General features: G+C 41.5%; 2 protein-coding genes across 9 annotated transcripts; both read right to left on the bottom strand.

Annotated features, from left to right (window-relative positions):
- Positions 1-316: 316 nt before the first annotated feature.
- On the bottom strand, positions 317-19,208 carry ATXN3 (ataxin 3). 7 transcript variants are annotated; one of them, XM_035107304.2, is made up of 11 exons: positions 19,154-19,208; positions 13,540-13,700; positions 13,215-13,259; positions 11,552-11,637; positions 10,988-11,054; positions 8,165-8,252; positions 7,746-7,878; positions 6,189-6,364; positions 5,722-5,848; positions 4,735-4,820; positions 317-2,861 (listed from the first exon to the last, which is right to left on the bottom strand). In XM_035107304.2, the coding sequence occupies exons 2-11, from the start codon at positions 13,585-13,587 to the stop codon at positions 2,767-2,769; spliced, it is 951 nt and encodes a 316-aa protein (XP_034963195.1). In that variant the 5' UTR covers positions 13,588-13,700; positions 19,154-19,208; the 3' UTR covers positions 317-2,766. The 7 variants fall into 7 exon arrangements, 5 of the variants coding, with proteins under 5 accessions (XP_034963195.1, XP_034963176.1, XP_034963187.1 ...); XM_035107285.2 differs by having other exon boundaries at positions 13,540-13,704; positions 19,154-19,204; XM_035107296.2 differs by having other exon boundaries at positions 13,215-13,256; positions 13,540-13,704; positions 19,154-19,204.
- A 3,380-nt stretch (positions 19,209-22,588) lies between these two features.
- On the bottom strand, positions 22,589-27,308 carry NDUFB1 (NADH:ubiquinone oxidoreductase subunit B1). Of its 2 annotated transcripts, none has more exons than XM_035107249.2 (3): positions 27,091-27,308; positions 25,893-26,037; positions 22,589-22,675 (listed from the first exon to the last, which is right to left on the bottom strand). In XM_035107249.2, exons 2-3 carry the CDS (start codon positions 26,030-26,032, stop codon positions 22,639-22,641), a joined length of 177 nt encoding a protein of 58 aa, XP_034963140.1. In that variant the 5' UTR covers positions 26,033-26,037; positions 27,091-27,308; the 3' UTR covers positions 22,589-22,638. The 2 variants fall into 2 exon arrangements, with proteins under 2 accessions (XP_034963140.1, XP_034963147.1); XM_035107256.2 differs by lacking the exon at positions 27,091-27,308 and adding an exon at positions 26,835-26,981.
- Positions 27,309-27,390: the final 82 nt, after the last annotated feature.

Below are 27,390 nucleotides of genomic sequence, written 5' to 3'. Positions count from 1 at the left end.
ACCATGCCTTTCAAAAGCATTTTAAAGCTAGTTTTTGCAAGTCTTGTTTCCATATAAAGAAGTCTTGTGTTTCAAAATAACTAAAGGCTACACAAATTCATGTACAGCATTCATTTTGTAAGGTGCGTAAGTTTGAACCACAGTATAAATTATGCAACAACAGACCTCCATCTCTGGTGTATTCTAAATGAAAGGTAGATTTAGAAACCTCTACACACCTTCCATAATTGATGTGGTCCATGTATATACAGTAATTTGTTCTTGGGATATATGCACTCAAGTAAAAGTATCTTGAAAAAAGTGGCCCTAAATTCCACCAGATTCAACTTGTTCAAAAGAACACGATTTATTGGAAAAGTACAAAGGAAAAAAAATCATTTTTACAGACTGGTATGATTTCATGTTTTATATGAATCCATTCACATATTTGTTTTCAAGTAATACCTTAAAAGCAAAAACAAAAAAATCAAAGCAGACAGCTTTTAAAAACAATGACTGTGCATTAAGTTTGGCAAGCTAATTTCTTCCTGTTAATAAATCAAGTAAATTGTGTAGCGCAAAACAGTGTTGCCTTAAGTTTATGGAAATGGTAAAGCTACCTGCATTCTTAAAAGCAATGCTTACCCTCAGGGCCAAATCCCATTATCCATACTTATGCAATGGTTTTTAGAGAGATCAACAAAACATGAAGCATGCAAGTAAGATAAATGGGATTCAGCTTCTATAACTAGCCAAGTATCTAAAGCTCACTGTTGTAAACAAACATTATCAAAATCCAAGTGTTCTTATTTGTAATGTATTCCTTTGTCGTACCATATATTTGCATACAGTTATCTATCATTCAGTAGCTAAGGATGACACTTCAAGATGGTGCAATAATATAATTAATTTTGAAAACATTATCAAAAGAAATTAACACTAGGTTTTGCAATATTTTTCTTGGTATACCTGGCAAATGCCTATGGTTTAAGCAGAGTATACAGTCTGAACACTGTAAACATCCCAAGACCATAGCCATAAGATATATATGTAAACATAATATATGCTTAAAGCACCATTTATAAAATAAAAATAAAAATGTTAAAACTGTTTTTTGTAATACAGAATGCCAAATGTGGTCATCCTCCCGTAGTACTCTTGTATACCTCAACTAACAGAATAATAATAAAAATAGCTCTAAGTTTGCTCCCCCATTTTCCTCAGTAACAGACATGACGATAGAAAAACAACAACTGTAAGGTGCATGAACAAAGGCCATTCATGAAAAGTGGCAAAAATCTTACAGGTAGAGGACATTCATTAACATCTGATAGAACACACACCCACACACATTCATTTATGAATATCCATTCTTAACACATAGGTAACCATGCAGGGTTCATTTCAGAAAGCAGGTATGCACGTTAACAGGTGGCACTGAAGTCATGGCATAAAAATGTTTCCTTATCTTCTTTACTCCTAAAAAAAGAAGCCTGGAATTCTGGGAAGGCCTTAGCTTAGCGGCAGAGTACATGCTTTGCATGCAGAAAGTCCCAGGTTTAACCCCAAGTTTCTCCAATTAAAAGAAACTCAGGTAGCAGGGATGGAAAAGACCTCTGCTTGAGACCTTGAAGAACCCACTGCCAGTCAGAGGAGACAGTACTGGACTAAATAGACCAATGGTTTAACTCAATTTAAGGCAGTTCCTTTTGCTTATCCAGTCTAACACTTGTATAGAAACACAGGAATGGGGAGAAAGGATAAAACGAGGGATCAGAAAACAATTCCCATGCAACAGAATAGGAATTAAAGTAACCGGTTCTGAAATATGCTCCACAACTTGTTACTTCAGCTATTCAACTAATGTTCAGGGAATCACGGAGTGCTAAAACAGTGCATTGAGGGCAGAACGGCCCAAAATTCAGCAGAAAGAGTATAACAAATGAAAATGTTCCCTTTCCTCCTCCAAAAAAGGGAAAAAATATTTACAGTTGAAAAAGATGCAAGATGGGCTTGTTAGTTTGTATCTCTTGCAGTCCTTAAAACAATCAAAATGTGGTTATTTGATTCAGTTCTGGAACCAGACCTTTTTTTGCATCTTCTCTTATACCGGTAAAAGAACTTTATTCAATTTCATCTATTAAAATAGTTTGCATGGGAAGGACTGGGAATACAAGCCAACTTTCCTTTTTTGTTAAATTGTGTAACAGAAATATCTTTCAGAAGTGAAAGGCAAATTATATTTATATAGACTTAAAATATCCAAAATACAGAGGAGGTGTTTGGAATGCCTTAAGGCATGTACATGAGCTGATGAAGCTGCAAGTGTCACCCAATGCTGGCTAGCATCCCAACAGAAAAGCCTCAGGACTGGACCTCTGTGTAACTGGGTACAGTTGATTTCGCTGTGCAGAAACCCACAAGAATACACCACCACAACTGAACAGGGCTCCTACCCCATACAACTATTTGCAGGAATCACTAACTTACCCTAAACATCTAAGGACCAGGAAGGTGAATTGAGATTTTAGAACAAACTGACAATCCTTTTGCTCACGTGCAGCAAATCTACCATCTTGAATGGAACTAGTGGCATGGGGAAGCTAAAACCTTGAGGTGAGAAGACTTTGTTTTTTTATTTGCCTTTTAATTCTGATCCTCAGCCCCATAGGTTTTAGGGCTATATCCTGCTTTGGTACATCAGTGAAATGAACCCTACCTTTATACCACCCGCATAGGATTAATACAGGATTTAGTGTTTTGATAAAATAAAACTAGGAATTTTTGTCATTTCTTTTCTTTTGTGTTCAAGCTGTTTCTAACAGTTTCCAAGGACATATTCATAGCTGCCTGAAGCATATCCTCTTCACTCATATCACCTCCTGGCAAAATAGAAGATAAAATGCATTAGGTTCTAAAATACAGCTATAAAAAGGGGAAATGTATATGTCATTTCTCTTTTTAGATTTTACTGACTTCATAATACCTTTTCCCTGATAAAATGCTCAGATCTTAATAGCAGTTGAGTTTTTAAAAAAATTTCAGCATGCACCCATCTGATAGAGTGTGGGGATTGAAGGGTTATCCTGGCTACTAGAGCATGTAACAAGCAGATCAATAATGACTTGCACTTGTCTTGATCCAACAAATACAATATGGAGAATTCCAAGAAAGGAGAAAATAGTGCTCCATATCAGTTTCTTCCCTGTAATGTGGCATGAAGAAAGAAATCAGACTTGCTTGCTCTGGAGATTAAACAGCATGTATGGCTGGGGTACTCTGGGCCTTCACTGGTGATAGTATACTGTAAGCAACCCCATTATGTTTTATGGCTGCAAACCCGCCCCCCCCCCCAAAAAAAGGTAGGAGGAGAAAGTGCCAACTAGTAATCAATGCATGTCAGAACTGAAGAGCTTGTTAATGTAGTTCTAACAATTTGTATTGTTTTCTTTGTTACGCTGGTCTTAAATGATGGTTTCTTTGGGTAACTACAGTCATACCTCGGACGTCGAGCGCCTTGCGAGTCAAACATTTTGGCTCCAGAACGCCGCAAACCCGGAAGTGAGTGTTCCAGTTTGTGAAGGCGGGTTATGCGGGTTCCGAATCGGAAGCCACGCCTTGGTTTCTGAACGTTTTGGAAGTTGAATGGACTCCCAGGACGAAGGGAATCCGTCCCGGGAGTCCATTCAACATCCGTGGTACAACTGTATATATCTCTTAAGATTTCAAACAGTTTGAATAATATTTTGTTTACACATCAGTAGTTGTCTTTTACAGTTTTGATTCTCTGTAGGTTGTTCCTGAAGAACTTCAGTTCTGCAAGTTTCTCCTTTTTTGTATTCTTTATAGGTGCACGTGCAGTCATGGCTAATGATGAGTTAGTCATTGCTCCAGATCAGGCATCCCCAAACTGTGGCCCTCCAGATGTTTTGGCCTACAACTCCCATGAATTCAAAACATCTGGAGGGCCGAGGTTTGGGGAAGCCTGCTCTAGATTGCCTCTTGATTGACTGAATCATGAGGCTAGACAGTTAGTAGAAAATACACAAACATGCACCGTATCATTCATTCACCTGCTAAACCAGGCATCCCCAGACTATGGCCCATGGGCCAGCTATGGCCTGAGGCGGCAGCTGCCGCCCGCTCTTACCAGCATGGTGTGGCGTTGCAAGGCTGTCCACTTCCGGGTCGCAGGAGCACCGGAAATACCTTGCGCACATGCACAAGCGTCATTTCCAGTGCACTTCCGGGTCGGAGGAGGCCCGTGCGCATGCACACAAGCTATTTCTGGTGCTCCTGCGACCCGGAAGTGCGCTGGAAATAGCGTGTGTGTACCCTCCAGCCCCCCGCCACACAATCGGCGCTGCAGGCACTGGCCTGAAGCCCTGTAAGTTTGGAGACCCCTGTGCTAAACTATACAGATAGCCATACCAAATCTTCCCAAGTCAAGACTGAAATGATGACCCACCAAGTTAGAAAGATCCTAGCTTCATTAACAGGATGATGATGATGATGATGATTATTATTATTATACCCTACCCATCTGGCCACTCTGGACACCTCCCAGCAGAATAGTAAAAACACAATAAAACATCAAACATTAAAAACTTCCCTAAACAGGGCTGCCTTCAGATGTTTTCTAAAAGTCAGATAATTGTTTTTTTCCCCTTGACATCTGAAAACATCATGTAGAAAACAGTAGGCAGAACAGTAAGGTAACACATATATGGTAATATGATAGAAGAAAAGTAATACCTGGATCAGTGACCAGTGTATTTGAATTTGTAACTGGTGCAGCGTGGAAACCCGGGTTGTGAACTTGCTGATGCAACTGCTGCTGTCTAGAACAGTCAATAATAGTTTTAAAAGTGGAATCTACCATAAATATGCAGTTCTAATTTTGACTAAACAAGTTCTGTGATGTTGTAAAGTAAGGGTAAATATTTATTCACATACATACCAGTTTAAATAACATTCACAGCAAGATCTGCCTTTGGCAATGTTATAAAGGCCTGCTACCTGCGTTGTTCATTGCATTCCCATCTTGGCTTTAAGAGTTTCATTCACTGCTGTTGCCTGAGTGGAACCGATTTCCCATTCGCAGACCTCTGCTTGTGCAACAGGACATCTTCTTCCCATCCTCCCCCTGCTCCCCCCCCCTCCAACTGCCCCAGGCCTTGGGGGGGTTCTTTCGGAACAGAATTCTGCTTGTGTGACATCGGATGCAAACCCTTGGTTTGCTTCATTTCCCTTTTCAGTAATGGAACAGTATTTGTGCTAAGATTGTAAAGTACTGACCTAACAAGAGTGATGAGTTGTAGCAGTGCTTTTTTTTGACAGTCAATTATATACATTTTTTAAAAAAATCTACCCAATTCTAAAATATTTATTAGGCAGGACAGAAAAACCTAGCCCAATCCTGTGCCACAACCAAGAATAAAATGAATCAAAAGCAACAAGCTGTTATTTTTGCTGCAGGAGACGAACACAGCTACCCACCTGAATGTTTTTACAAAGTAATCAAGACATCTACAGAATTGAGGAAGCATTTACTAGACAACCACTGATGTGAAAATAGTCTTCAATAAATTAACTGATCTTAAATCAATCAAATGTGATGAGGCCAAGGAGAGGGAGTTACAGATACCAGTAAAACACTGGTATTACTTAATGCAATGGCCAAGTAATGAAATACTTCTGGGACTGCTACGAACAAATCCCACTTTGCAGTCTCTACATTACTTTTCAAAATAGGACTGTCTTCTCCGCCGCAGCTCTTCTGATGTAAGGGATTCAGAGTGGCTTGTTGCAGATGAATGTGGGACGCTTTGTGTGCAAGAATCTGGGAAACCACTTCTAAGGCCGCCTCCTAAAATTCAAACATGCACACACACCATTACTGGGATAGAGCAGATTGAATTCGAAATGATTTTAATTTTCTACTCTTCTATTTACAGTTTTTCAGTGGTTAATAATCCAAATTCCTCCTAAAAAAAGTAGCAGTATATATAAAAAACCCCACCACCAATCCCCTGCTTGGCAGGGGGTTGGACTGGATGGCCCTTGTGGTCTCTTCCAACTCTATGATTCTGTAACCCACTGAAAGTCTTCAGAGAATAAAAAAGTCTTGCCTGTTAAAAAGGATGGTGACAGCTGGGCCTACAGGGAGGTGGGCATTCCAGGGGCAGCAAACTAAAAGTGCTTCTTACCTTGCATACTAAGTTGAATGGCCCTACGGAGATCTGCTTCTTCATCCTCCATATCTATTTCCTGTCTGCTGAGAGCAAGTGCTTTTTGGAAATTCTCTTCATCTTCATCTAACATGCCTGTACCATCGAAGGGAGGATTAACATCTACAGCTGGTTCGAGGTCTGTTTTTTGTACCCTGCAAGGATTACAAAGTTAAAAATGGCTTCACTCTAATGTCAATGATTTCAAGTTATACAACATTTTCAAAGCAGTGGAAAAAACATGTAAGTTCTTTTTAAAAAAAGATTCAAACTTATCGATTCCCCCACCCCACCCCACATAGCACATACAACAGTAGAAAGAGTAGAAAACAACATGAAGAATCTGATGGAGCTACTTTGAACAAAAGCATGCTAAGTATCAAAATAACTCTCAAGCTGAATTCCCAGCTCTAGCCCGGAACATAATAGAGGATAACAGGGAATGGGGTTTTCTTCACGTCTATAATTCTGGAAGAGGGAGGCACTTCCTCCACCAAGTTAGGCAGTGTTGCCACACACCTATTAAACTGCACTACACTTTGGTTAACTGAGTTAGGTTTTCTCCATCATAGTGATAGCTAGCATTCATGTAGTGGCATTTATGTAGTCAGAGACAAGGGTTGTTTTGCCATTCTGGAAAGCTGCAAAACAGGTAACCAGAGCTCAAAATGATGTGCTGACTTAAGATACAGAATATACTTGTATGAATCTAATAACTGAGGATGCCTTTCAACAGAGGTGTGGCAGGAGGAAAGATGGTGAATATCATCATGGGTGGGCTCTTTGGAACAGCCCTCTTTGCTTGGAACCCTTGGTAGATTTGCATTCAGATGGATAGCTATAAACCTAGGGAAGCATGCTCTTTAGAGTTTCTATACAAATGAAGTTTTCCCCACCCCCCCAGCAGTGCACTATACAGACATAACGTAAAACTTGTAATTCCAAATTTGATATATAGGCAACCCCTGATTTGTGTGGGGGTTGTGTTCTACGTCATAGCACACTTCCATGAAAAGGGGTGTAATTGAAAAAGCCTGCAAACACCCCGTTCTGCCCCCGCTACCTACTCTGCCCCCATTCCACCTTCTTAGGGGCGGCTTTTATTACGTTTCTGGGTTACTTCTGAGTTTGGTGCGATGCGCATATACATGGTCAGACACATATTGAACACACGTCAATGGGGGGCTGCCTGTACCTTTTATTGTTCTTATACAACCTTCCCACTGATAAGCTGGCATAGGGAAATATATGTCCTACTTAGTATTGTGTGGAGTGGAGGACAACAGCCACTAAGTCGGAAGAAGTGGCAAGTGAACACTCAGGGACAAGGAAGCTACGGAGTTCATCTCTAGCCTACACAAAAGAGTTTTGCAGATAAAAGCAGACAGAGAGAAAGATGTTTCGAATTACTCTCGCTCCTGCTACACAAGGGTAGTTGTTACCTCTTACTGTATTTCTTTGCTTACTTTCAGAGTTCAATGTTACTCACTGCCAACACTCAACACTGATTAAAATACAAGTTTTTATTTACCTTACCTCTGATCTCTTGATTGCAGTGTCTCTTCCCCAATCAATTTTGGCCGCTGCATCTGCTGCACCCGAACCATTTGCAGTAACTGGTCAGCCTCACAATCTGGAAGGTCACCCTTTACCACAAATATTGAATAGCCTGAAAATAGTAAAAGCAAGTAGCCCAAATATGAGAGACCATAACTTATCAAGAAACAGTACAAAGGGGGAAAAAAGAGGAGGAATAGGGAAGAGAATAAAACTGTCATTTGCCAGTATTTTGCATCCTGTCTTCCCTTCATTTTAACTAGTACACTTAGTGGATGTCATTGTTTTATTCATAAAATTAAGGAAGACAGACTTCTTGCATGAACATCATTGGTTGGCCTTTGAATTTTACTCTTGCTTTCAAATAACAGGGCTCAATATTTCAAAGTTAGCATTACCTTCCTGTTGTAACTGGGCCAGGAAAAGTGCAAGATAAGTATCAGATATTAGTTCTGGACCCGTCAAGAGAGAATTCAAGTTGAACCACTGTAATTTTAGAAAAAAAGATTTCAAATAAAAGTAGTTAACATGTGATTTAGTCCATTTATTTTTGTACATGGCAAACACCTGTCTGCTCTATATGTAATTGCTATGAATACACATAACTTTCAAGCATGAGTGAATGAACTGAGTACTGCTTATTGCCTGCTTCATCTGAAATTTCAGTAGGGTTGCCACTATAGCCTAATAAAAAAAACTGAAAAGTAATTATCTGAATAAAGCTAAACTGATGCTTGGATATAACTTCTGAATTGGTCAAAACTCCTGTCGCCTCCAAAGTTTATGGGTGACCTGCAGTGGGAGCTTTAGCATTTAATCGGGTGGTGGATCTAGGCTAGGCTCAAAGGAAGTGCCATCTATGCATGGGAGAGAACTGTGCACATTGCTGTTTCTGGTGCAGAAGTTTCTATGGCCAAAGAGAAACTACATTAACAATTAGCAACCACTGCATCAGAAATACAGTGGTACCACGGGTTACAAGCACCTCGGGTTACAGACACTTCAGGTTACAGACTCCGCTAACACGGAAGTAGTACTTCGGGTTAAGAACTTTACGTCAGCATGAGAACAGAAATCGCGTTGCGGCAGTGCAGCAGCAGCGGGAGGCCCCATTAGCTAAAGTGGTACCTCAGGTTAAGAACGGATTCAGGTTAAGAACGGACCTCCAGAACGAATTAAGTTCATAACCAGAGGTACCACTGTACCATACAACAACTCTGGTTGCTTCTGTCTAGGAACACTGATCAATCTGCAGGTTAGGGGACTAGTGTACTGAATAGACAACCCACAGAGAAATCAGCTGCAATGCTTTAATATCACAGAGGTGTCAGCTTTACTGAATAGATGGGGGGGGGGGCATTCAGCCTTAGTGACAAAAACTGGTTTTGAATTGGAAGAATGAGCAGGTAGAAGCACAGAGATCAGAAACTGTCAATCATGGCATGCCATTTTGTTTGAACCCATCAAACCATTAGCAAATCTTTGGTTTGTCAGAAATCCGAATCAAATATTGCGAAACCTGATACACACACAAAGACGAAACCTGTGAGCCTGAGGCTTGGTCCTGCTCCTTCTCTTAACATCAAACCATGGCTTTGCTTTACTTCTAAAGCACCATATCAAGATGTATTCTGGTAATAGTCCTCTCTGCATATTGGCTTAGAGCAGTGTGAGAAAAGAAGGTTTGGAGTGTTGTTATTTATAGGAGCTAATATTGCCTTATGTGTTACATACATCGTTTCTTAACAGCGTATAAAAGGCAGAGAAAACTGGACACCAGTCACAAAATAGCATCTAACTAAGAAAGCTGTGGAATTTGGGTACTTCCAAGGTATAACCTATTAGCAATTAATTTAACATTAAATTTCATTGCCACAACTAAACTTTCAACCTAGAACATCCTTTGACTGAACTGATATAGGGTGCATTTTTACGTCTCCAAAACACTTTATGTTCTGGAAACTGTCATGCCTCATTCTTTGCAATGCCCCATCTCCTAGCTTGGGCACAGTTCACCCATACATTCTAGAGTTTTGATTACGTCAGCCAAAACGCTCATGTGATCTGTCAAGGATGCTTTAGCTGAGATTCCTGCACTGCAGGGGTTGCACTAGATGACCCCTTGGGGTGTCTTCTAACCCTGCAATTCTATGATTCTATGTAGCATGATTTGGCTGTTCGCCTAGACCTCAGAAGAAATGAGCAGCACAACAGGCACCTACCAACTAGAGCAGGAGATGTCAATAGGTGACTAAAAGTGTTCTAGGAGTTCATTTTTAGCAACCCCAACACTGTGTTCTGGCACTATTGAACTGATTGTTCCCCTCATTTGTTCATCTTGCCTTTTTTGTCTGACAGACTGAAGACAGGGCCTGTATCTAACGTTTGTTGGTGTACAGCACCTGCCATCAAATTTTTAATGAATTTTTTATATGAATCGGGATACAGTTTTACATAAATGCCCAACTAAACGTGCAGTCTTTGTTCATTTATTGAAGGCAGTCCAAATATCTCATGCTTCTGCTGCGAACGCCCTGTGTTCATGAACACTCAAGGTATAACAATTTGTACCCCCCTCCCCAAATGTTGTTCTGTCCACAGAGAACACATTAAGACTGTAACTGCCTCGTGGAATGTAGTTGCCACACTATTTGGAGCATATTATTTTATGTAACTTGTGACATGGAGGATGAGCAACAGCTCTTCAACATGCCAGATTATCTTATTTTTATTCTCTCTTATTTTTAAGTGGCAAATACTAGCCCTGTCTCCTCACAGGATAAGTTGTTGTTGTTTTTTAAGTGGGTTGCTTAATTTATTTATTTTTAAACTCTATCTCATTTCATTTAGTTCTTTGCATGCTGTGCAGCCGCTGTCAAACACTGAAGTGCTCCCCCATTCTCGCTTTTTTTAAAGAAATCAACAATACAATCATCTCCCCACTCCTCCCAGTATTGGTAGATGCCGTCATGCAATTGATTTGAAAGGAGACTTAAAGAACTGTGGCCCAAAGGCTGGAATGTTGTTGGGATGCTGCCCTTATGCACATTTATGCCAAACTACATGGTTGTTCTGTGATGCAAGTAAACAGCTGTGAATGTTATTCAATTACAGTCTTAGGCTGTCAAATATGCAATTACAATACTTGGTCCCAAAAGCAACATTCTTCTGACACCCAAGCTTGACGTTAATTTTTAAACAAGAAAAAAATAGAATGTCACCTGTTTTCCTAATTTTCGAACTGTAAACCAGTGTTCCTTATAGTTACAAATAAAAGATCTTTCATTTCTAAAAGAAGAAAAACACAACGTATACAAAGAATTACTAGAGCTCGTATTTTAAAGGGTTTTTTTTTGCTATCACTGGTGTCACCATTTTTGTATTTTAAGCATTTTATTAATTTCAGCTATAATTTCAATCAGATATTTGATCATTTAAATATTTTGATGGTTCAGAGTATTCAGATAGCACTCTTTTGATGATATTTTGTATATATAAAGCATATATATTAATAAGACACACACCATGATGTCATAAAGCAGATATGATGCCACATACCATTCAAAGTCAGCATTCTGTGACGCCACAGATACTGAGATGTCATGAAGGCTCAGAGGACAAATGGACATGTAAGGCCTCAATAATATGAAAAAGAAAATGCTGAGGGATAAAACCAGAACTTGATACACTAATTTTCAAAAGGAACTCTGAGGAAAATGATAGGGTTTCTTTTTCTTGCATTTTTTTTGTATAATGGAAGCAGGGAGCTAAAAAGAAATTCTTACATAGGGTCGATCCCGAGCCTCTGATACTCTGGGCTGTTGAAGAGGATTAGTTCTAAACCCCAAACTTTCAAGGCATTGCTTATAACCTGTCAAAAAACAGCACTTTTCATGAGACAAACCAGTCAGTTATAAAATTTAAGCAATGCAACCATTTTAGCCACTATAAAAACAAATATATTGTTTTCACAAAGCTGGGACTGAAAAAAAATTAAGTTTTATTAAAAGGAAACCACTGGGGTGAGAAAATTCAAAAGTTAACCTTCATGAATCTACATTCAGCAGACCACATATATAATACATTTAAGGGTGAATAACGAATACACAATTTGATGAGGAAATTCTCAAAAGGCATAAAACTCCTGAACTGGTGTTATAAACAGCTATACAATTGTCACTTTGTTTTGTTTTGCACTTCATTTATGCCAATTGCCTGAACTGTATGTTGGCAAGCTATTGAGAGGCGATTTGCCTAATTCAGCTAGCTCCATAACCACAATTTTTTTTACTGCAAGATGGTGGCGATCCCTTTGTCTTTTGTATGCTCTAAGATACAAAACAAATACCAACCATGTTCTAAGCAGTTCAGGATATTTGCACAAGAGGTATACTATCCAGAATTACTATTGAGACCTTCCCAAAATACTTTCTGCACGTTTTTGAAGAATGTCAAATACATTTGATTTTACATTTTCAGTTCAAAATACAGTTTTTGGCACACACTTTTTAAAGCAGTTGGGAAATCACAGAGACAATTCGCCTCAGACACCCTGTACAAGAGGAATACTATTTAAAGCAAAGCAGAATTATAAGTTGCAAATTGTAATTGCAAGTCTGCCAGTTTCAAGGATTTCTTTCTTTCTTCTACTTTTTTAACACTGGTGTTTTCTGTAGCATACGTGTGAAGTGTGGAGCTCTCACACAGTTATGTAAATGGATCTGAAGCTCCTGGCCTTAGTTATTTACTCAATATTTTCTTGGCACAAGTTAATTACTAAATATATAGTCCATCTTTTAGTCTAAGATACCCATGAAACAGCTTACAATTCAAACAAGAGAAGTGATTCTTCAGTGTGTGTGTGTATCAACACATCTTTCACATTTTGCATGCCTGATTCAGGAAACATCAGTGTAAACACTAAAACTGTTAGATAGGCCTTGCACAACATGGAGCTGCAATTATCACTTTCTTGCTGCACCGTTCAGAAAAACGAAGAAATATTTCCATTAAATATAAGCCTTAGAGGACCCATGGGCTGATCTATTTACCAAGAGCACAAATTGAAGGGAATTATCTCACATGACCAAACAAAATGAAATTGTATAACTGCATATTTCAATTGTGTAATAAAAGAATCATTCACCACTTTAATGCTTTTGCCACTTTGGAAGATACATGTAAGCCACTAACCCCAAGTACATAGAAGACTTCTGATTTAAAGGAAACGTCTATAAAAACTATAAGGCTGCCTAAATGTTACTGAAAAATTAGTGGCATATAAAGATCTAAATTATCTGTAGGGTTGCAGCCACAGGGATCTGAACTGTCTCCTAAACAGGCTCAAAAATGTGAACATAGATTGAACTCTCACTAAAACACACTGCATTTTCAAAATGTAAACATTTTACTTTTTTTAAGAAGGGAGACTACAAGGAGAATGCTTACTTGAATAGAGAAGAAGCCACTGTCATCCATATTTCCAGAAGGCTGCTGTTCAAAAACAAATGGAAAAGGGGGAAGGTGATTAATCCATATTACTAGAAAGGCTTCTGAAAAAAAAACCAGAAGCTGAGAATGAGTTATGCCCATTCTTCACAATTTATTCATGCTTAAATATATTTTTAGTAAACCGCAAACCACCCTAGGCAAATGAAACAGGTACCCAGGAAATATATTTGGGTGACCCATCCCATTTTAAGCATATTAAATTTGCATAAAACAAGCTGGTGAATTAATGCCAGGTCATCTGAAGAGTTTTAAAGGCTGTTACCTGTAAAAATGTTTGATATTCTTCACTAGAAAGTCCTCCTTCTGCCATCCTTATTCGCTCTTCTTCATCCAGTTGCTGTGCAATAGAAGACAGTTCTACAGGAGTGAAATATTCCCCTTGTAGTAAGTTATTCAAGCAATGCTGGGCACACAGGGAGCCTTCTTGCTAACGAATGGAAATGTAAGAAAAGAAAAGAACGCCACAATAAACATTACAATGTCTTGCCATGGTTTCATTGTTCAAATGCTGGGTTTTTTTAAAGGACGTGTTCATTGAGCTTTCAAAAACAACATTCAGACAAGATACAGTGGTACCTCGACTTACGAACGACTCGACAACCGAATTTTTCGACTTGCGAGTGGGGCAAATGGTCACACGTATACGAATTTCTCGACATCTGAACGGAAACCGTGGTGGTTTTAGACAGGGTTTTTTCGACTTATGAATTTTTAGGTGGGGTTGCTTCGACTTACGAATTTTCCATTTCCAATGCATTCCTATGGGAAATCGTGTTTCCAATGGCACTTTTTCGACCTACGTAGGTGCTTTCGGAACGGATTAAATTCGTAAGTCGAGGCACCACTGTAAATAATAAAGATAAGATAAGACAATGTTTATTATCATTGCCCCCCTGCGGGAACAGCGAAATAATAGGAAGCGGCAATTGGAAAGTAAGAGTCACATACCAATAAGGTAGTCTCATCACACAGAGGCATATGTCATGGGTGGAAGAGTCTATGAACGTGCTATTTTTATTTATAAAGTGTATGAACAGAGACTGTACTGTGTACAACATAAAAATGGTACTGCTTTGTAACCCCTTTTAAAACCCCTGTGATGGGTTAATGCTCACACAAGGCCATGCCTCACATCCTCTTAAACCATTCATTCCTTGATGGACCCGACCCAATGCAGACCTCCAATGTTTGGTGATTTAAGTCTAGCTGCTAGCTTTGCTAACTCCTTCCAATGGCCAGGAGAGCTAATGTTGGTTCCAGGGTTAGAGACCGATTTTTTTTATTGAAGAAAGATTGGTGAATATGGACTACCAATAAGCACACTGACCCTTTAAATTGCCCTGAGGACAGTAAACACATGTATTCAAATGAGGTTTGGGCCTGAATGCCTTCCCCCTTGTACAGTACAGACCTCATGAAAGACCTAGTTTGGGTTATCTTAAACCAACTATGCTTTACGTTGGAAGGTACTGAAAGGTATTAACTCAAGTTACACCTAAGGAATTGAGAATTCTCCATTAATAATCAGCATAATAATAATAATAATTTATTATTTATACCCCACTCATCTGCCTGGGTTTCCTCAGCCACTCTGGGCGGCTTCCAACAGAAATATTAAAATACAATAATTTATTAAACATTAAAAGCTTCCCTAAACAGGGCTGCCTTCAGATGTCCTCTAAAAGTCTGGTAGTTGTTTTTCTCATCAACTGCTTTAGCTGGAATGTTGTGTTTTAAAAAGACTTCTGTTTTGTCACTTTGAGAAATGCTCTCCCTCTCTTGACAGCGAAATGGACAGGTATAGAGACAAAGTTGAACAAACCATTTTCCAATTTCTTCAAGAGCTTTTAAGTCATTTCCATTTTTATTATAGAAGCATTATCCAGCAACTGAAATCCATGCAAAGGTACGTCACAAAAATTGTGCAACAGCAGAAACCCAGTCCCAATCACTTGCACGTTTTTGAATTGCCTCTTTAGGCCTCTCTTCTCTTGGCCTATCAATCCCACATATTTACTGTGCAGCTGCTAGCAAACTAGGCCATGCATAACAGTGTTGCACATATTGGATTCTGTGACAAAATATACACATCAACTGTATTATATAATAAAGTTTACCACTGCTCCAAATGAAGAGAAAATGGACAGGAAAAGCTATTGAAAAAAGTATTTTTAATAATTTGGTCTCCTATTAGGCAGACTGAGGTACAACTCCATCAAGGACTGCTGTAGTGCCAAATGTCAGCAGGCATGTGAACAGCAGTTAACATTGTCAGGCACACATCTATTCATAAATATATGGGATTGGAATTTTCGCTCTTCTTCAATGTGGTTGTCATACTTGATTGAACTTCCCAATGCCAATTATGCTAATAGTCACAGGATACAAAAATATTTAAGTCTTTGGGTCAGCAATCTTTTGTCATATTTTCAACCGAAGACTGAAGGGTCAGCAACATTACCTCTACCCACCCAAGCAATACTTTCAGCCAGCCCAAATCCATTTGCAGCTCCTTCTTATCCCTGCCTCTGCAGGGGAAAACCTGGCATGTGGACCATCAGGTGCCAGAAGGGACTGGTATACTCAAGTATCCTTCCACCACCATCTTTTTAATGGCTTGCAAGCTATTTTGACTAAATAGTGGAATATAGTTAAATTAGTTGCTTGCTTTCTAACCCAATCCTCCTCAGCAGGAAAAGCAACAGAAGCTTTAATACAATCACTCAAATATTCCAGGGATTGCCATGCTTCAATCACTTCTGCTGCTCACAACAGAAAACTGAAAAAAAATACCGTAAATACAGTGGTACCTTGGTTTAAGAACAGCCCTGTTTACAAACTATTTGGTACACGAACTCCGCAAAACTGGAAGTAGTGTTCCGGTTAGCGAACTTTACCTTGGTTTGCAAACGGAAGCCAAACGGTGGAAGGACACCAGTGGCGGGACGCCTCATTAGGGAAGGCGCACCTCGGTTTAAGAACGGCTTTGGTTTAAGAACCGACTTCCGGAACGGATTAAGTTCGTAAACCGAGGTACCACTGTAATCATCACCACCTCCCGTACTAAGACCGCAATCTACATGAGAACAAGCATTACTAACCATGGTTGGGCTTACTTCAGGATAAATATGTATCAGACTGCACTCCAAGTGTGACCACGAACAGAGGCAAGAAAACTAAGCAGCTCCCCACCATGCACAAACTACTCACAGGCAAACAGAGGGATTTATATAATGAGGACAGAGAACTTATTGTGGTTCACAGCTGAATAAGGTATTAAAGAGCCCATTTCCCCATTTCTTCACTTGCATGGGAGCAAGTGGCTAAAAGGCATATGTAATTCTGGGGATGGGAGAACAGTCCTTGGCTCAGGGCTATACTAAGGGACAAATAGGAGGCCAGTGGTGACTTGACTGAATCTTCCAGGCATCAATTGCTCAATCATACTATTGAGTTCAAAATGAAGTAGCAAAAACTTCCTAATTTCAAGAAAAGTATTGATGACAGAACATTTTCATTCAGCCTGTATATAGGGCTGCTTTGCAATGAACGACAATGTCACATTCCAGCTTAGAAGATGAAGAAATAGGGTGTGCACAATGTTTTGTCAGAAAGAATGTGTGTAGGATGATTTATCTTTGAGACATATAATTATATTTGTGCCTTTATGCAATCATAACTGATTTAGCTAAAAGGCTTCTATATCCCTGTGTATTCTTACTTTAGAAAATAGAACATGAGCTCTGCATTTAAATTTCTGAAAACATTTCATACAAAGTTTTTCTTTTCTTTTCATAGAAATGGAATCTTTTCTGAAGAACTTTTTATCATTAACATGGAGCTCAATTTGCTTCTCACACTGTCAAACTGGACAAATGCTCTGGAGCTGCTTTTTTGAAGGCATAAGAGACTACAGCTGTAGAAGGGGGTCCTGAGTAACCTCATTGTGTACAGAAGTGTTTTCCACCTATGTTTGCTATAATCTATTAAACTGTACCCAAAACCTTGGAGGGGGAGTTACTTTATGAGAATATTAATAAAGTTTAAGGCCTGGAAGGAATATCAAGTGGCATCTAGTCCAGTTTCCACTTAATGGGGTGTCACACAGAGTGTTTGACTAGAAAAATAAATTTGCTTTAAATTTGTCTCAGTCCTGAACAAGTCACATCATTTCAATCTGAACTACCTTACAAGCTTGTTGTAAGAGATCAAATTAGTTAGCCTATGAACGGTACAAAGAACTTCTTGGAGCAAGGACAGGATATGAATGTGGTGAATTATTTCCAGTCAATTAACACAAGCAATGCAATATACTCTTGAAGCTAATCAAGTTATGTTATACCAGAAGTGAAATGCAGGAGTGACTAGGATATATCACACTTGCTAATAAATTGATAAGGTGACTGCACCTTAGAGGCAAGCATGTTTGCCTTATCACTAGTAGATATCATGAAAAAATGAAGGATGAAAAAAGTTGTGCCAAAAGAAAAGAAAGTCATGTTATCATGTGCAACACTATTATCAAAGTATTGAAAAAATCACATGTTTTCAAAATAGCAGGCTGGTCATATGTTTAGGACAGAAAAAAATATTTAATTCTGTACAAGTAAAGTACCTAAGGCACAGAAAAGATACATTATACAGGTGTCAGTGGAGCGGACAATGTTTTGAACTAAGCAGCGCCCTTCAAACTAGGATTGTGACTCACCCTCGTCCTTATAGCTGAACCACCACTTCCCTATTTTGTACTCACTGCCACTATCAGCAGGGTTAGTTGCCTCGCACTTGCCCCACCAGCCAGGAACAAAAAGAAAAACACCCCTCTGTGCCACCCTGCTTACAATTAGATGAACATGCTTTAACGGGGGGGGGGGGGTGTTAGCCGTTTCCAATGATCGTTAGTATCCTGTCAGTAGAAAAAGGCGGAGGACAAGAGTTTACTTCATTATTGTTTTCAGACTTTTGAGATCACCCTTCCTCTAACAAATACCAGGGTTGGGTACACAAGGGTGATCTCGAAAATCTCTCTCTCTAAACATTCTCACCTTTCAAGCAATAGGACACAACGATAGTATAGAAAAATAGTGGCTGGGGAAACCCAGCCAGATGGGCGGGGTATAAAAATTATTATTATTATTATTACTACTACTACTACTACTACTACTACTATTACTAAGAGTAGAGGCCATAAAAGCAATTAGGATTGATTCATCCCCGCCAACATTTTACGGCTGAAAATAGAGACGTCCCATTCCATGATGATAATTTCACTATTTATACCCCACACATCTGACTGGGTTGCCCCAACCACTCTGGGCTGCTTCCAACATATATAAAAACATAATTAAACCTTAAAATAAAAAACCCACTTCCCTATACAAGATTGCCTTCAGACGGCTGGGGGGTCGGGGGGTCGGATAACTCCATACCTCCAACATTTCTCCGATGAAAATAGGGACGCTCTAAGGAAAAGCGGGACATTCCTGAATCAAATCAGAAACCAGGACGGCTTCTGTAAATCCGGGACTGAGTGTCCCTGGAAAATAGGGACCCTTGAGGAGGGTCTGCGGATTAGGGAACTCTTCTGCTTAACCTGACCCCCACTAAGTGTCACTGAAGCGTCCCAAAACGAGGCCCCCCGTCGCCCCTCACAAAACAGAAAGTCCATAAACTTGTGCTCAAGCGGAGAGGCTTCCCCAGGAGGCTTCCAATGCAGCCCCTGGAACAGCAAAGATCCGAAGCCACGCGGCTTCCCCCTCGACCTCCCCTCTCTTTGCAGGCAGGCCTCTCCCTCAGGAAAGCCTCTCCCGTTTCCCCCAAAGGCCCCCCGCCTCCGCCGTCACTCTGGGAGCCGCAGGACCGCTCGCTCCGCTTACCCTCTCGTGGAAGATGGCCTCCATGTTTATTTGTCTCCCACCACAGCCGCCGCCGCCGCCTCCACACCACATGATGTACGCCCAGCCAATCCAAGCTTCACCCCGTGACCCGCTGCGGCCAATCGCCGTGGATACCGCTCCCTCCCCATAGGCTGGGCTTCCCTCTCCCCCACGCCGCCACCTATCTCTATGAACGCAACAATCGCCCCAAAGAGGTACGCGAGGGGCAGAGAACGCTCGTGGCTAACCCGGGTAGTCTTCACTTCCGGTTCCGATTGAAAGGGGGGGAGACAGTAAAGTGCGGTGGAAGAGAAGCGTATAGAAGAGAGATTCCCTTTCGACGCCGTGCTTTGAAATAACCCTGACGTGCCCCTCAAAAAATTGATCTTGCTCAGTCGATGGGTCAGCGCCATCATAGTGTGCATGCACACGAAAGCTTATACCCAGAACAAACTTAGTTGGTCTCTAAGGACAATTTATTTATTTCGATCATAGTAGAGAGTAACAGTTCGAGTTGGGGTGGGAGAGAGAGCCTTGAGTTCCCAACAGCCTTATCCTTTATATATATTTAACCCTAAAAGCCTGACTACTAGACTCACACCAGCTGCTGCCCTTTTCATTTCTATCCACTATTTTCCTCCTTCCTTGACAGCTGCACAGCTCTTTTTTTGCTTTTCAAAAACAAAAGCCCAGTGTGTTCGAAAGGGCATTAGTAGCAACATTTTGATCCCTTGTTATTGTTTAGTCGTTCGTGACCCCATGGGCCATAGCACGCCAGGCACTCCTGTCTTCCACTGCCTCCCACAGTTTGGTCAGACTGTTGGTAGCTTTGAGAACACTGTCCAAACATCTCGTCCTCTGTCGTCCCCTTCTCCTTGTGCCCTCCATCTTTCCCAACATCAGAGTCTTTTCCAGCGAGTCTTCTCTTCTCATGAGGTGGCCAAAGTATTGGAGCCTCAGCTTCAGGATCTGTCCTTCCAGTGAGCATTTTGATCCACTTCAATGTATATATATTCACTGGAATGTCAGGGCCACACTGGGAGTATCATTGGGCTCAATATGGTTTACTCCTGAGTAGACACAAGCAGGATTGCACTGTACACTATAAGACTGCTACACAGTTGCCCTCCAGAAGTTGCTGAACCACAACCCCCATCAGTCCCAGTGATGGGAGTTGTAGTAGAGCAAAACCTAGGAGGCAACAGGTTCCCCACACAGGCTGGAAAAAAAGGGGATAAATAGTACATATCCTTAAAATTAGGATTAAAATTCTATTGCAGAGATGTTTGAGAGAGAAATAACAGCCTTAGATGCATGTTTCATAGTTGTACCTGCCACTGCTACATCACAGGTTTTGTGCTAGGGCCTATCAAAAGTTTATCAAAAAATTGGAACTCTCTGCAAATATTAATGAATTCTGTATTCATCCATAGAAGTCAGGATCCTTGTGTGGATTGACGAGAAGTGATTTGCAGGGTGGGGTGGGCGCTTTATGGCATGTGATTACATTGTTATTAACTGTACATGTTAGGCTCATTGAATAGTTATGTACATTATTGGTCAAATTTTCATTATTGCTTCATGCCATCAGTTCAGGCTGGGTCTACACTGATATAAAAAACGCTAAGAAAAAGTTATACTATATACAGTGGTACCTCGGGTTACGAACGCGATCCGTTCCGGATCGCAGTTCGTAACCCGAAAACGCCATTTTGCGCATTCGCAAAGCGCTATTTTTGCTACTTTCATGCTTTGCGCATGGCGCTTCTGCGCACGCGCGCACGGCGAAAATACTTCCGGGTTTGCGCAGTTCGTAACCCGAGGTGTTCACAACCCGAGGTACGACTGTACAGTGTTTCTCCGAAAATAAGACACCATCCTATATTTATTTTTCCTCAAAAAAACACACTATGGCTTATTTTCAGGGGATGTCTTATTTTTTTCCTCCTTCTCCTGCCGCGGCCGGCATTGCTGCTGCGCCTATTACTATGTCTTATTTTTGGGGTATGGCTTATATTCCTTGAATGCTTAAAAATCGTGCTACAGCTTATTTTCTGGCTACGTCTTATTTTCGGAGAAACTGGGTAGCTCTCAGCACAATTTTCCATTGACTGCTGTACAGCGCGCCCTAGAGTCACATTTTCATAACACATTTATGTTATAACTCACCAGTCCCGTCTTTTTTAGAGATTGTGTGTTATTGCAACTGAGTCCTATCATTTTAGGTATTTTTATCCTTCAAAAACTGCTGCCATCTTTGCACATGTTGCAAGAAGCTATTTTTGCTGCAGCCCCACAAGACTTCAAGGACACCACCATTGTACTGATAGCCCATGGAGCTATCAGTACATGAACAGCCCAACTCTTTGCAATGAAAGAGGAAAGCAGCGTTCTGTTAGTAGAGTGGGTTTTTGTGCTGAACCAGTGGTCACAGACACATGACCAAGTGCTTTCCTTTGGCAGTTCCTCCCTCAGTTGTATGATGGCCAGGGCATGATCAGTTTCACCCAGCAGTATATTGAGTGTGAAACCGCCACTGCTCCAGAGTCTCTCTCCCACCAGTACCCGGCTGTTTTGTTTTTCCTTTGCTGCGCAGAGCACTGGTGGCAGGAGGGACTCAGTAGCAGCCACAGGTTCATTCATGATATAACACTGAGTGAAGCCACCATCGCGGTCTGGCCCTCATACCGGTCCAGGCAATGTATCAATACATCACCCAGGCCTAACCAACTATTTCCAGTGTCAGGTATAAACTTATCTTTTTCCAGGCTTCTGATAGACTGTGATGATGAAGTTTTGCTGTTAGCTTTCTGCTGCCCTTGGGAGAGGAGCAGGAGAGAGGATATTATTTCCTGTATTTTTTAATGAACTGCATATGTTTTTGTGTGAATGTTTCAACATTACAATGTATTTTTATTTATGCTGCAAGTCATTTTGAAACTTCTGTGAAACAAATGACTAACAAGTCTAATAATACTCTGAAAATGACTTTGTTGGTTATCACCCCCCTTTTTTAAAACTCCAAATGTCTGTTTAAGTGGAATGTTAAGACATTTCTTTATTTTAATGGAATGAAAAGGGCCCTGCTTGATCTCCCCAGAGAAGGAATTCCACAATTGCAGCATCACCACCAAAAAGGGCCCGTATCTAGCATCTACCAAAATGTTTTATTTTTCTGTTGGAAGCCGCCCAGAGGGGCTGGGGAAACCCAGCCAGATGGGCAGGGTATAAATAAATAAATTGTTATTATTATTATTATTATTATTATTATTATTATTAAATTGTATGGCCAATTGAAGTGTGCTTGAGAGCAGGGTACATGCTTGCTCATGCACAGAGAGATACCGTAGTCCTTCAGGGTTACACTTTAACTGGCTGGAAAGTGCCCATATATTTCTTCATTTCCTCATTTCATTTGATAACACAATCACACACTTCTTATAGATACAGATTTAATTATCTGGAAGCATTTCTCATTTAATACATTATCGCCATGTGACTTCTTCTCCAGGTTTCAATTCCCTGTGAAAAAGAAATAGAGGGCCACAGAATTAGGAATGAATTATTCCAGAACACAGCTTATAAATCTAAAACACGTTCTGTTAAGTAATTAGATGCTTTGTAACTGATTTGGAAAGCAAGACTTAACTTCTGCACTGTTATGTCCACTACTTCTCAAAGACATGAATAAAAACATCATTAAAAACAACAACCACCTTCAAATCAAATTTGTGTAAACAATTTCCCTTTTCCCTTTTATTTAATCAAAGGCATTTAGGTAGTTGTCATTACCCCTCACATCTCCCCAAATTGTGTTCATGACTCATGGCTCTTTATACAAAACTGACTATCCCATTTTATCTTTGTATGAACCCTATGAAATAATTAGGCTGGGAGACAGAGATTGGCAAAAGGTTACCCAGTGAGCTTTACAGCTGATTGGGGACTGAAGCCTAGCTAACTGAAATAGGGGAGATCCACTGCAATGTAGCCCAAGCAACCTGCGAGTTGATATTGTGCAAATGGTTGCACACAAGCTGGTCACAAAGTATAATTTCAGTAACAGTGCTTGGGCAACGTTTTTCACATGCACAGGTCACCCATTTGTACAATTTGTACCTATTTCGGGGGGTTGGCAATAGAAGTGTCGGTCACTTCTATGTTCTACTGAACATAAAGAGAGTCTGCTAGATCAGGCCAATTGCCCATCTAGCCCAGCTTCCTGTTCTCACAGATCCCTGTGATAAACCTTCAAATGACCCCAGCACAAGACCACTTTGCCCTCTTGCAGTTTTCACCAACAGGTATTCAGAAGCATTACTGCCTGACTATGGAGGCTGAACACTGCCATTAGGGTTAGTAGCCACTGATACCCTGTTTCTCCGAAAATAGGACGTAGCCATAAAATAAGCCGTAGCAGGATTTTAAAGCATTCAAGGAATATAAGCCATACCCCAAAAATAAGACATAGTGATAGGCGCAGCAGCAATGCCGGCCGCAGCAGGAGGAGGAGGAGGAAAAAATAATACATCCCCTGAAAATAAGCCATAGACGGTGTCTTATTTTCAGAGAAATACGGGTAGTACCGTACTATCCTCTATGAATTTGTCTAATTTTCTTTTAAAACCATCCAAGTTGGTTGCTATCACAGCCTCCCAAGCCTTTAAAAAATCTGTTGTAGTTTTCTCTGTGTACCTCATTCATCCAAGATGAGAGATGTTATCACCAAGGGAGAAGGTTGGTTGTTTTTATTTTCACCCTTGTTTTAGAATGCCCTCTCCACAGTGGTTTAGATGTCCAGTACAGTGGTACCTCGGGTTGCGGACCCAATCCATTCCACCCCGAAAAGTCTGCAACCCGAGCGGCGATAGGAGCGCATGCGCGAAAGCGCAATAGAGCACTTCTGCCAATCAATCTGTATAAGTCAAAAGAGCCTAACACAAAACCTAAATGGCTCTTTTGACTTACTGCAGATTGATTGGGCCATGCCAGCCAGGGTATAACTGGACACAATTTTGAATAATAATAATAATAATAATAATAATAATAATAATAATAATAATAATAATAATATATTTATACGCCGCCCATCTGGCTGGGTTTCCCCAGCCACTCTGGGCAGCTTCCAACAGAAAAATAAAATACAGTAATCTATTAAACATTAAAAGCCTCCCTGAACAGGGCTGCCTTCAGATGTCTTCTAAAAGTCTGGTAGTTGTTTTTCTCTTTGACATCAGATGGGAGGGCGTTCCACAGGGCGGGCGCCACTACCGAGGAGGCCCTCTGCCTAGTTCCCTGCAACTTAGCTTCTCGCAACGTGGGAACCGCCAGAAGGCCCTCAGTGCTGGACCACAGTGTCCAGGCAGAACGATGGGGGTGGAGACGCTCCTTCAGGTATACTGGTCCGAGGCCATTTAGGGCTTTAAAGGTCAGCACCAACACTTTGAATTGTGCTCGGAAACGAACTGGGAGCCAATGGAGATCTTTCAAGACCGGTGTTATGTGGTCTCGGCGGCCGCTCCCAGTCACCAGTCTAGCTGCCACATTCTGGATTAGTTGTAGTTTCCGGGTCACCTTCAAAGGTAGCCCCACGTAGAGCGCATTGCAGTAGTCCAAGCGAGAGATAACTAGAGCAGGCATCCCCAAACTGCAGCCCTCCAGATGTTTTTGCCTACAACTCCCATGATCCCTAGCTAACAGGACCAGATGGGAAGATGGGAATTGTAGTACAAAACATCTGGAGGGCCAAAGTTTGGGTATGCCTGAACTAGAGCATGCACCACTCTGGTGAGACAGTCTGCAGGCAGATAGGGTCTCAGCCTGCATACCGGATGGAGCTGGTAGACAGCTGCCCTGGACACAGAATTGACCTGCGCCTCCATGGACAGCTTTGAGTCCAAAATGATTCCTAGGCTGCGCACCTGGTCCTTCAGGGGCACAGTTATCCCATTCAGGACCAGGGAGTCCTCCACACCTGCAGTTTCAGTCCCATTATGCGGCCTGAATCCCAACAGGAAGGGATCCAAATGGTCCGGCGTGCCTGGAGTTGTTCAGCAACCACTTGCTCAATCATCTTGCCCAAGAATGGAAGATTTGAGACAGGGCGATAGTTGGCCATATTGGCTGCATCTAAAGATGGTTTTTTTCAAGAAACGGTTTAATAACCGCCTCTTTCAGCGGGTCTGGGAAGGCTCCCTCATGGAGAGAAGCATTCACCAACCCGCGAAGCCCATTGCCCAGCCCTTCCCGGCTAGCTTTTACAAGCCAGGATGGGCAAGGATCAAGGAGACAGGTGGTTGGTTTCATTCGTCCAAGCAGCCTGTCCACATCCTCAGAGGTAACAGATTGGAATTGATCCCACACAACTTGACTAGACAGACCTCTAGCACTCCCCCACCCCTGCTCCCACAGTGGTCTACCTCTTCCCGAATCTGAGCGACTTTATCTGCAATTTTTTTTGCAAAATCGTTGCAGGAGATCATGTGGCCCATGCTGGGCCCCGATGGAGCAGGTGGTTCCACTAAACTGTGAACCACCTGAAAAAGTCTCCTGCTGCTGTTTTCTGCAGATGCAATAGAGGCGGTGAAGAAAGTCTTCTTCGCCGTCGCTACCGCCACTTGGTAGGCTCAACATTGAGCTCTAACCCGTGTCCCGTCAGATTCAGAAAGAAGCAGGTCTGTTGTTGCAAAATAGTGTTAATATCCTATCAAATAACACGTCAGTATTTCACTTAACTAACCTTTGAAATAACTTGCTTTTGTTTCTGAAGAGCGCCATTTTCTCATCATTCTTCCTGTCCAAGTAACACCCCACCACAAATCCTATGGGAACCAAAGTCATGGCCCAGTGGTCTCGCACAAGTTGCAGAATATTCACCATAGTTACTAATAAGAAAGAGAACCAAAAATAAAATAAAATCAACAGATAACTTATGGATGCCTGAAACATTTAAGCCACTTGTAAACAGTTAAACAAAAACCAGAAACATCCTAGAATAAAAAAAAATTAAGGCTGCAGTCCTATACCAACTTACCTGGGAGTCAGCCTCATTTAACACAAAGGGACTAAGTAGACACATAGATAGAGTATGCTTGAATCTCCTACACTGCAAATCAAGTTTAACTGAATGTCCACAAATTCTAGTGCTTTAATGAAAAGGGAGCAAAACCTTTCCTTATGCACTGCATTCCATCATGCATAATTTTAAACATTTCTGTTACAGCTGAAGAAAAGCCTCCCATGATCATAAGGAAGGCCAATTGAATAATCTTGCTCTCAGTGGCCAACCAGCTGCCTGCGGGAAGCCTGCAAGCAGGACCTACGTGCCACTTGCACGTGCACCTACTTGCCCTCCTTGTGGCTTCCAGCCAGAGGCGAAAGAAACTAGGCTTTATTTCACCCACGTCAGTTCGGTACACGCACAGGCTGGCAGCCTCAATGGCGTCCCTCTGGAGGCTTCACCCGGGGCAGGAAATAAACAAACAACCCCGGCTAGCCCCCGACCCCCATAGCTACGGCACTGCTTCCAGCAACGGGGTAGCATTCAGAGGTGAGGCAACCAGGACTGGACACGGCATTTCAAGCGAGGGTGCCCCCATAACTTTGTGTAAAAAATGGCAGCCAGTCTCTTCGTAACAAAAACACGGAATTTGCCTTTTGCTGCACCCCTGGGGGTACACACCTTCACCCCAAAGTCTTGCCGCTTGTCAGTCGCTGCTGGTTCCTACTCCGTTGGCGCCACTGTGAAATCCGTGGTTTTCCGTTCCTTACTCCTGGCTTAACACTGAATCGCAATCGCCCCCTTTTTATGTTTTGTTTTTACACAGTCTGGAGAGACGCGCTAGGAACTCCTTGCATTCCACGCCCCCGTTTTTTTCTCGTTTTAACCCCCCCACCGCTTTTTCCCCCACCGCGCTCTTAATACGCCTAAACCTTACCTGGCCTGAAAGCCTACAAGCGCATCACCGACCTGAGGGCCTCAACCAACCAAGGACGCTTAGAGAGCCGCGCACTGAGCCTCCGGTGACCAGAGCCGGAATGAACCATTCACCGAGCCGAGAGGGGTAGGCGGCCGAAATTTTCTCCGCCGCTCGCAGAGGGATTCCTTCTCCATGGCTTTGAGACTTTTCGAGACTCTGCTTAGAACTCCAAATGAACATCAGGGGCGGGGGGGCATCTTCATTAATCCAAGTTCTCTCCTTCTGGTTCACCCCCCCCGTAAACGCCTCTGATAGTAC

Source organism: Zootoca vivipara, chromosome 1 (assembly GCF_963506605.1).
Source record: "Zootoca vivipara chromosome 1, rZooViv1.1, whole genome shotgun sequence".
Taxonomy (NCBI): Eukaryota; Metazoa; Chordata; class Lepidosauria; order Squamata; family Lacertidae; genus Zootoca; species Zootoca vivipara.
This window is presented reverse-complemented; position numbering and strand designations above follow the sequence as displayed.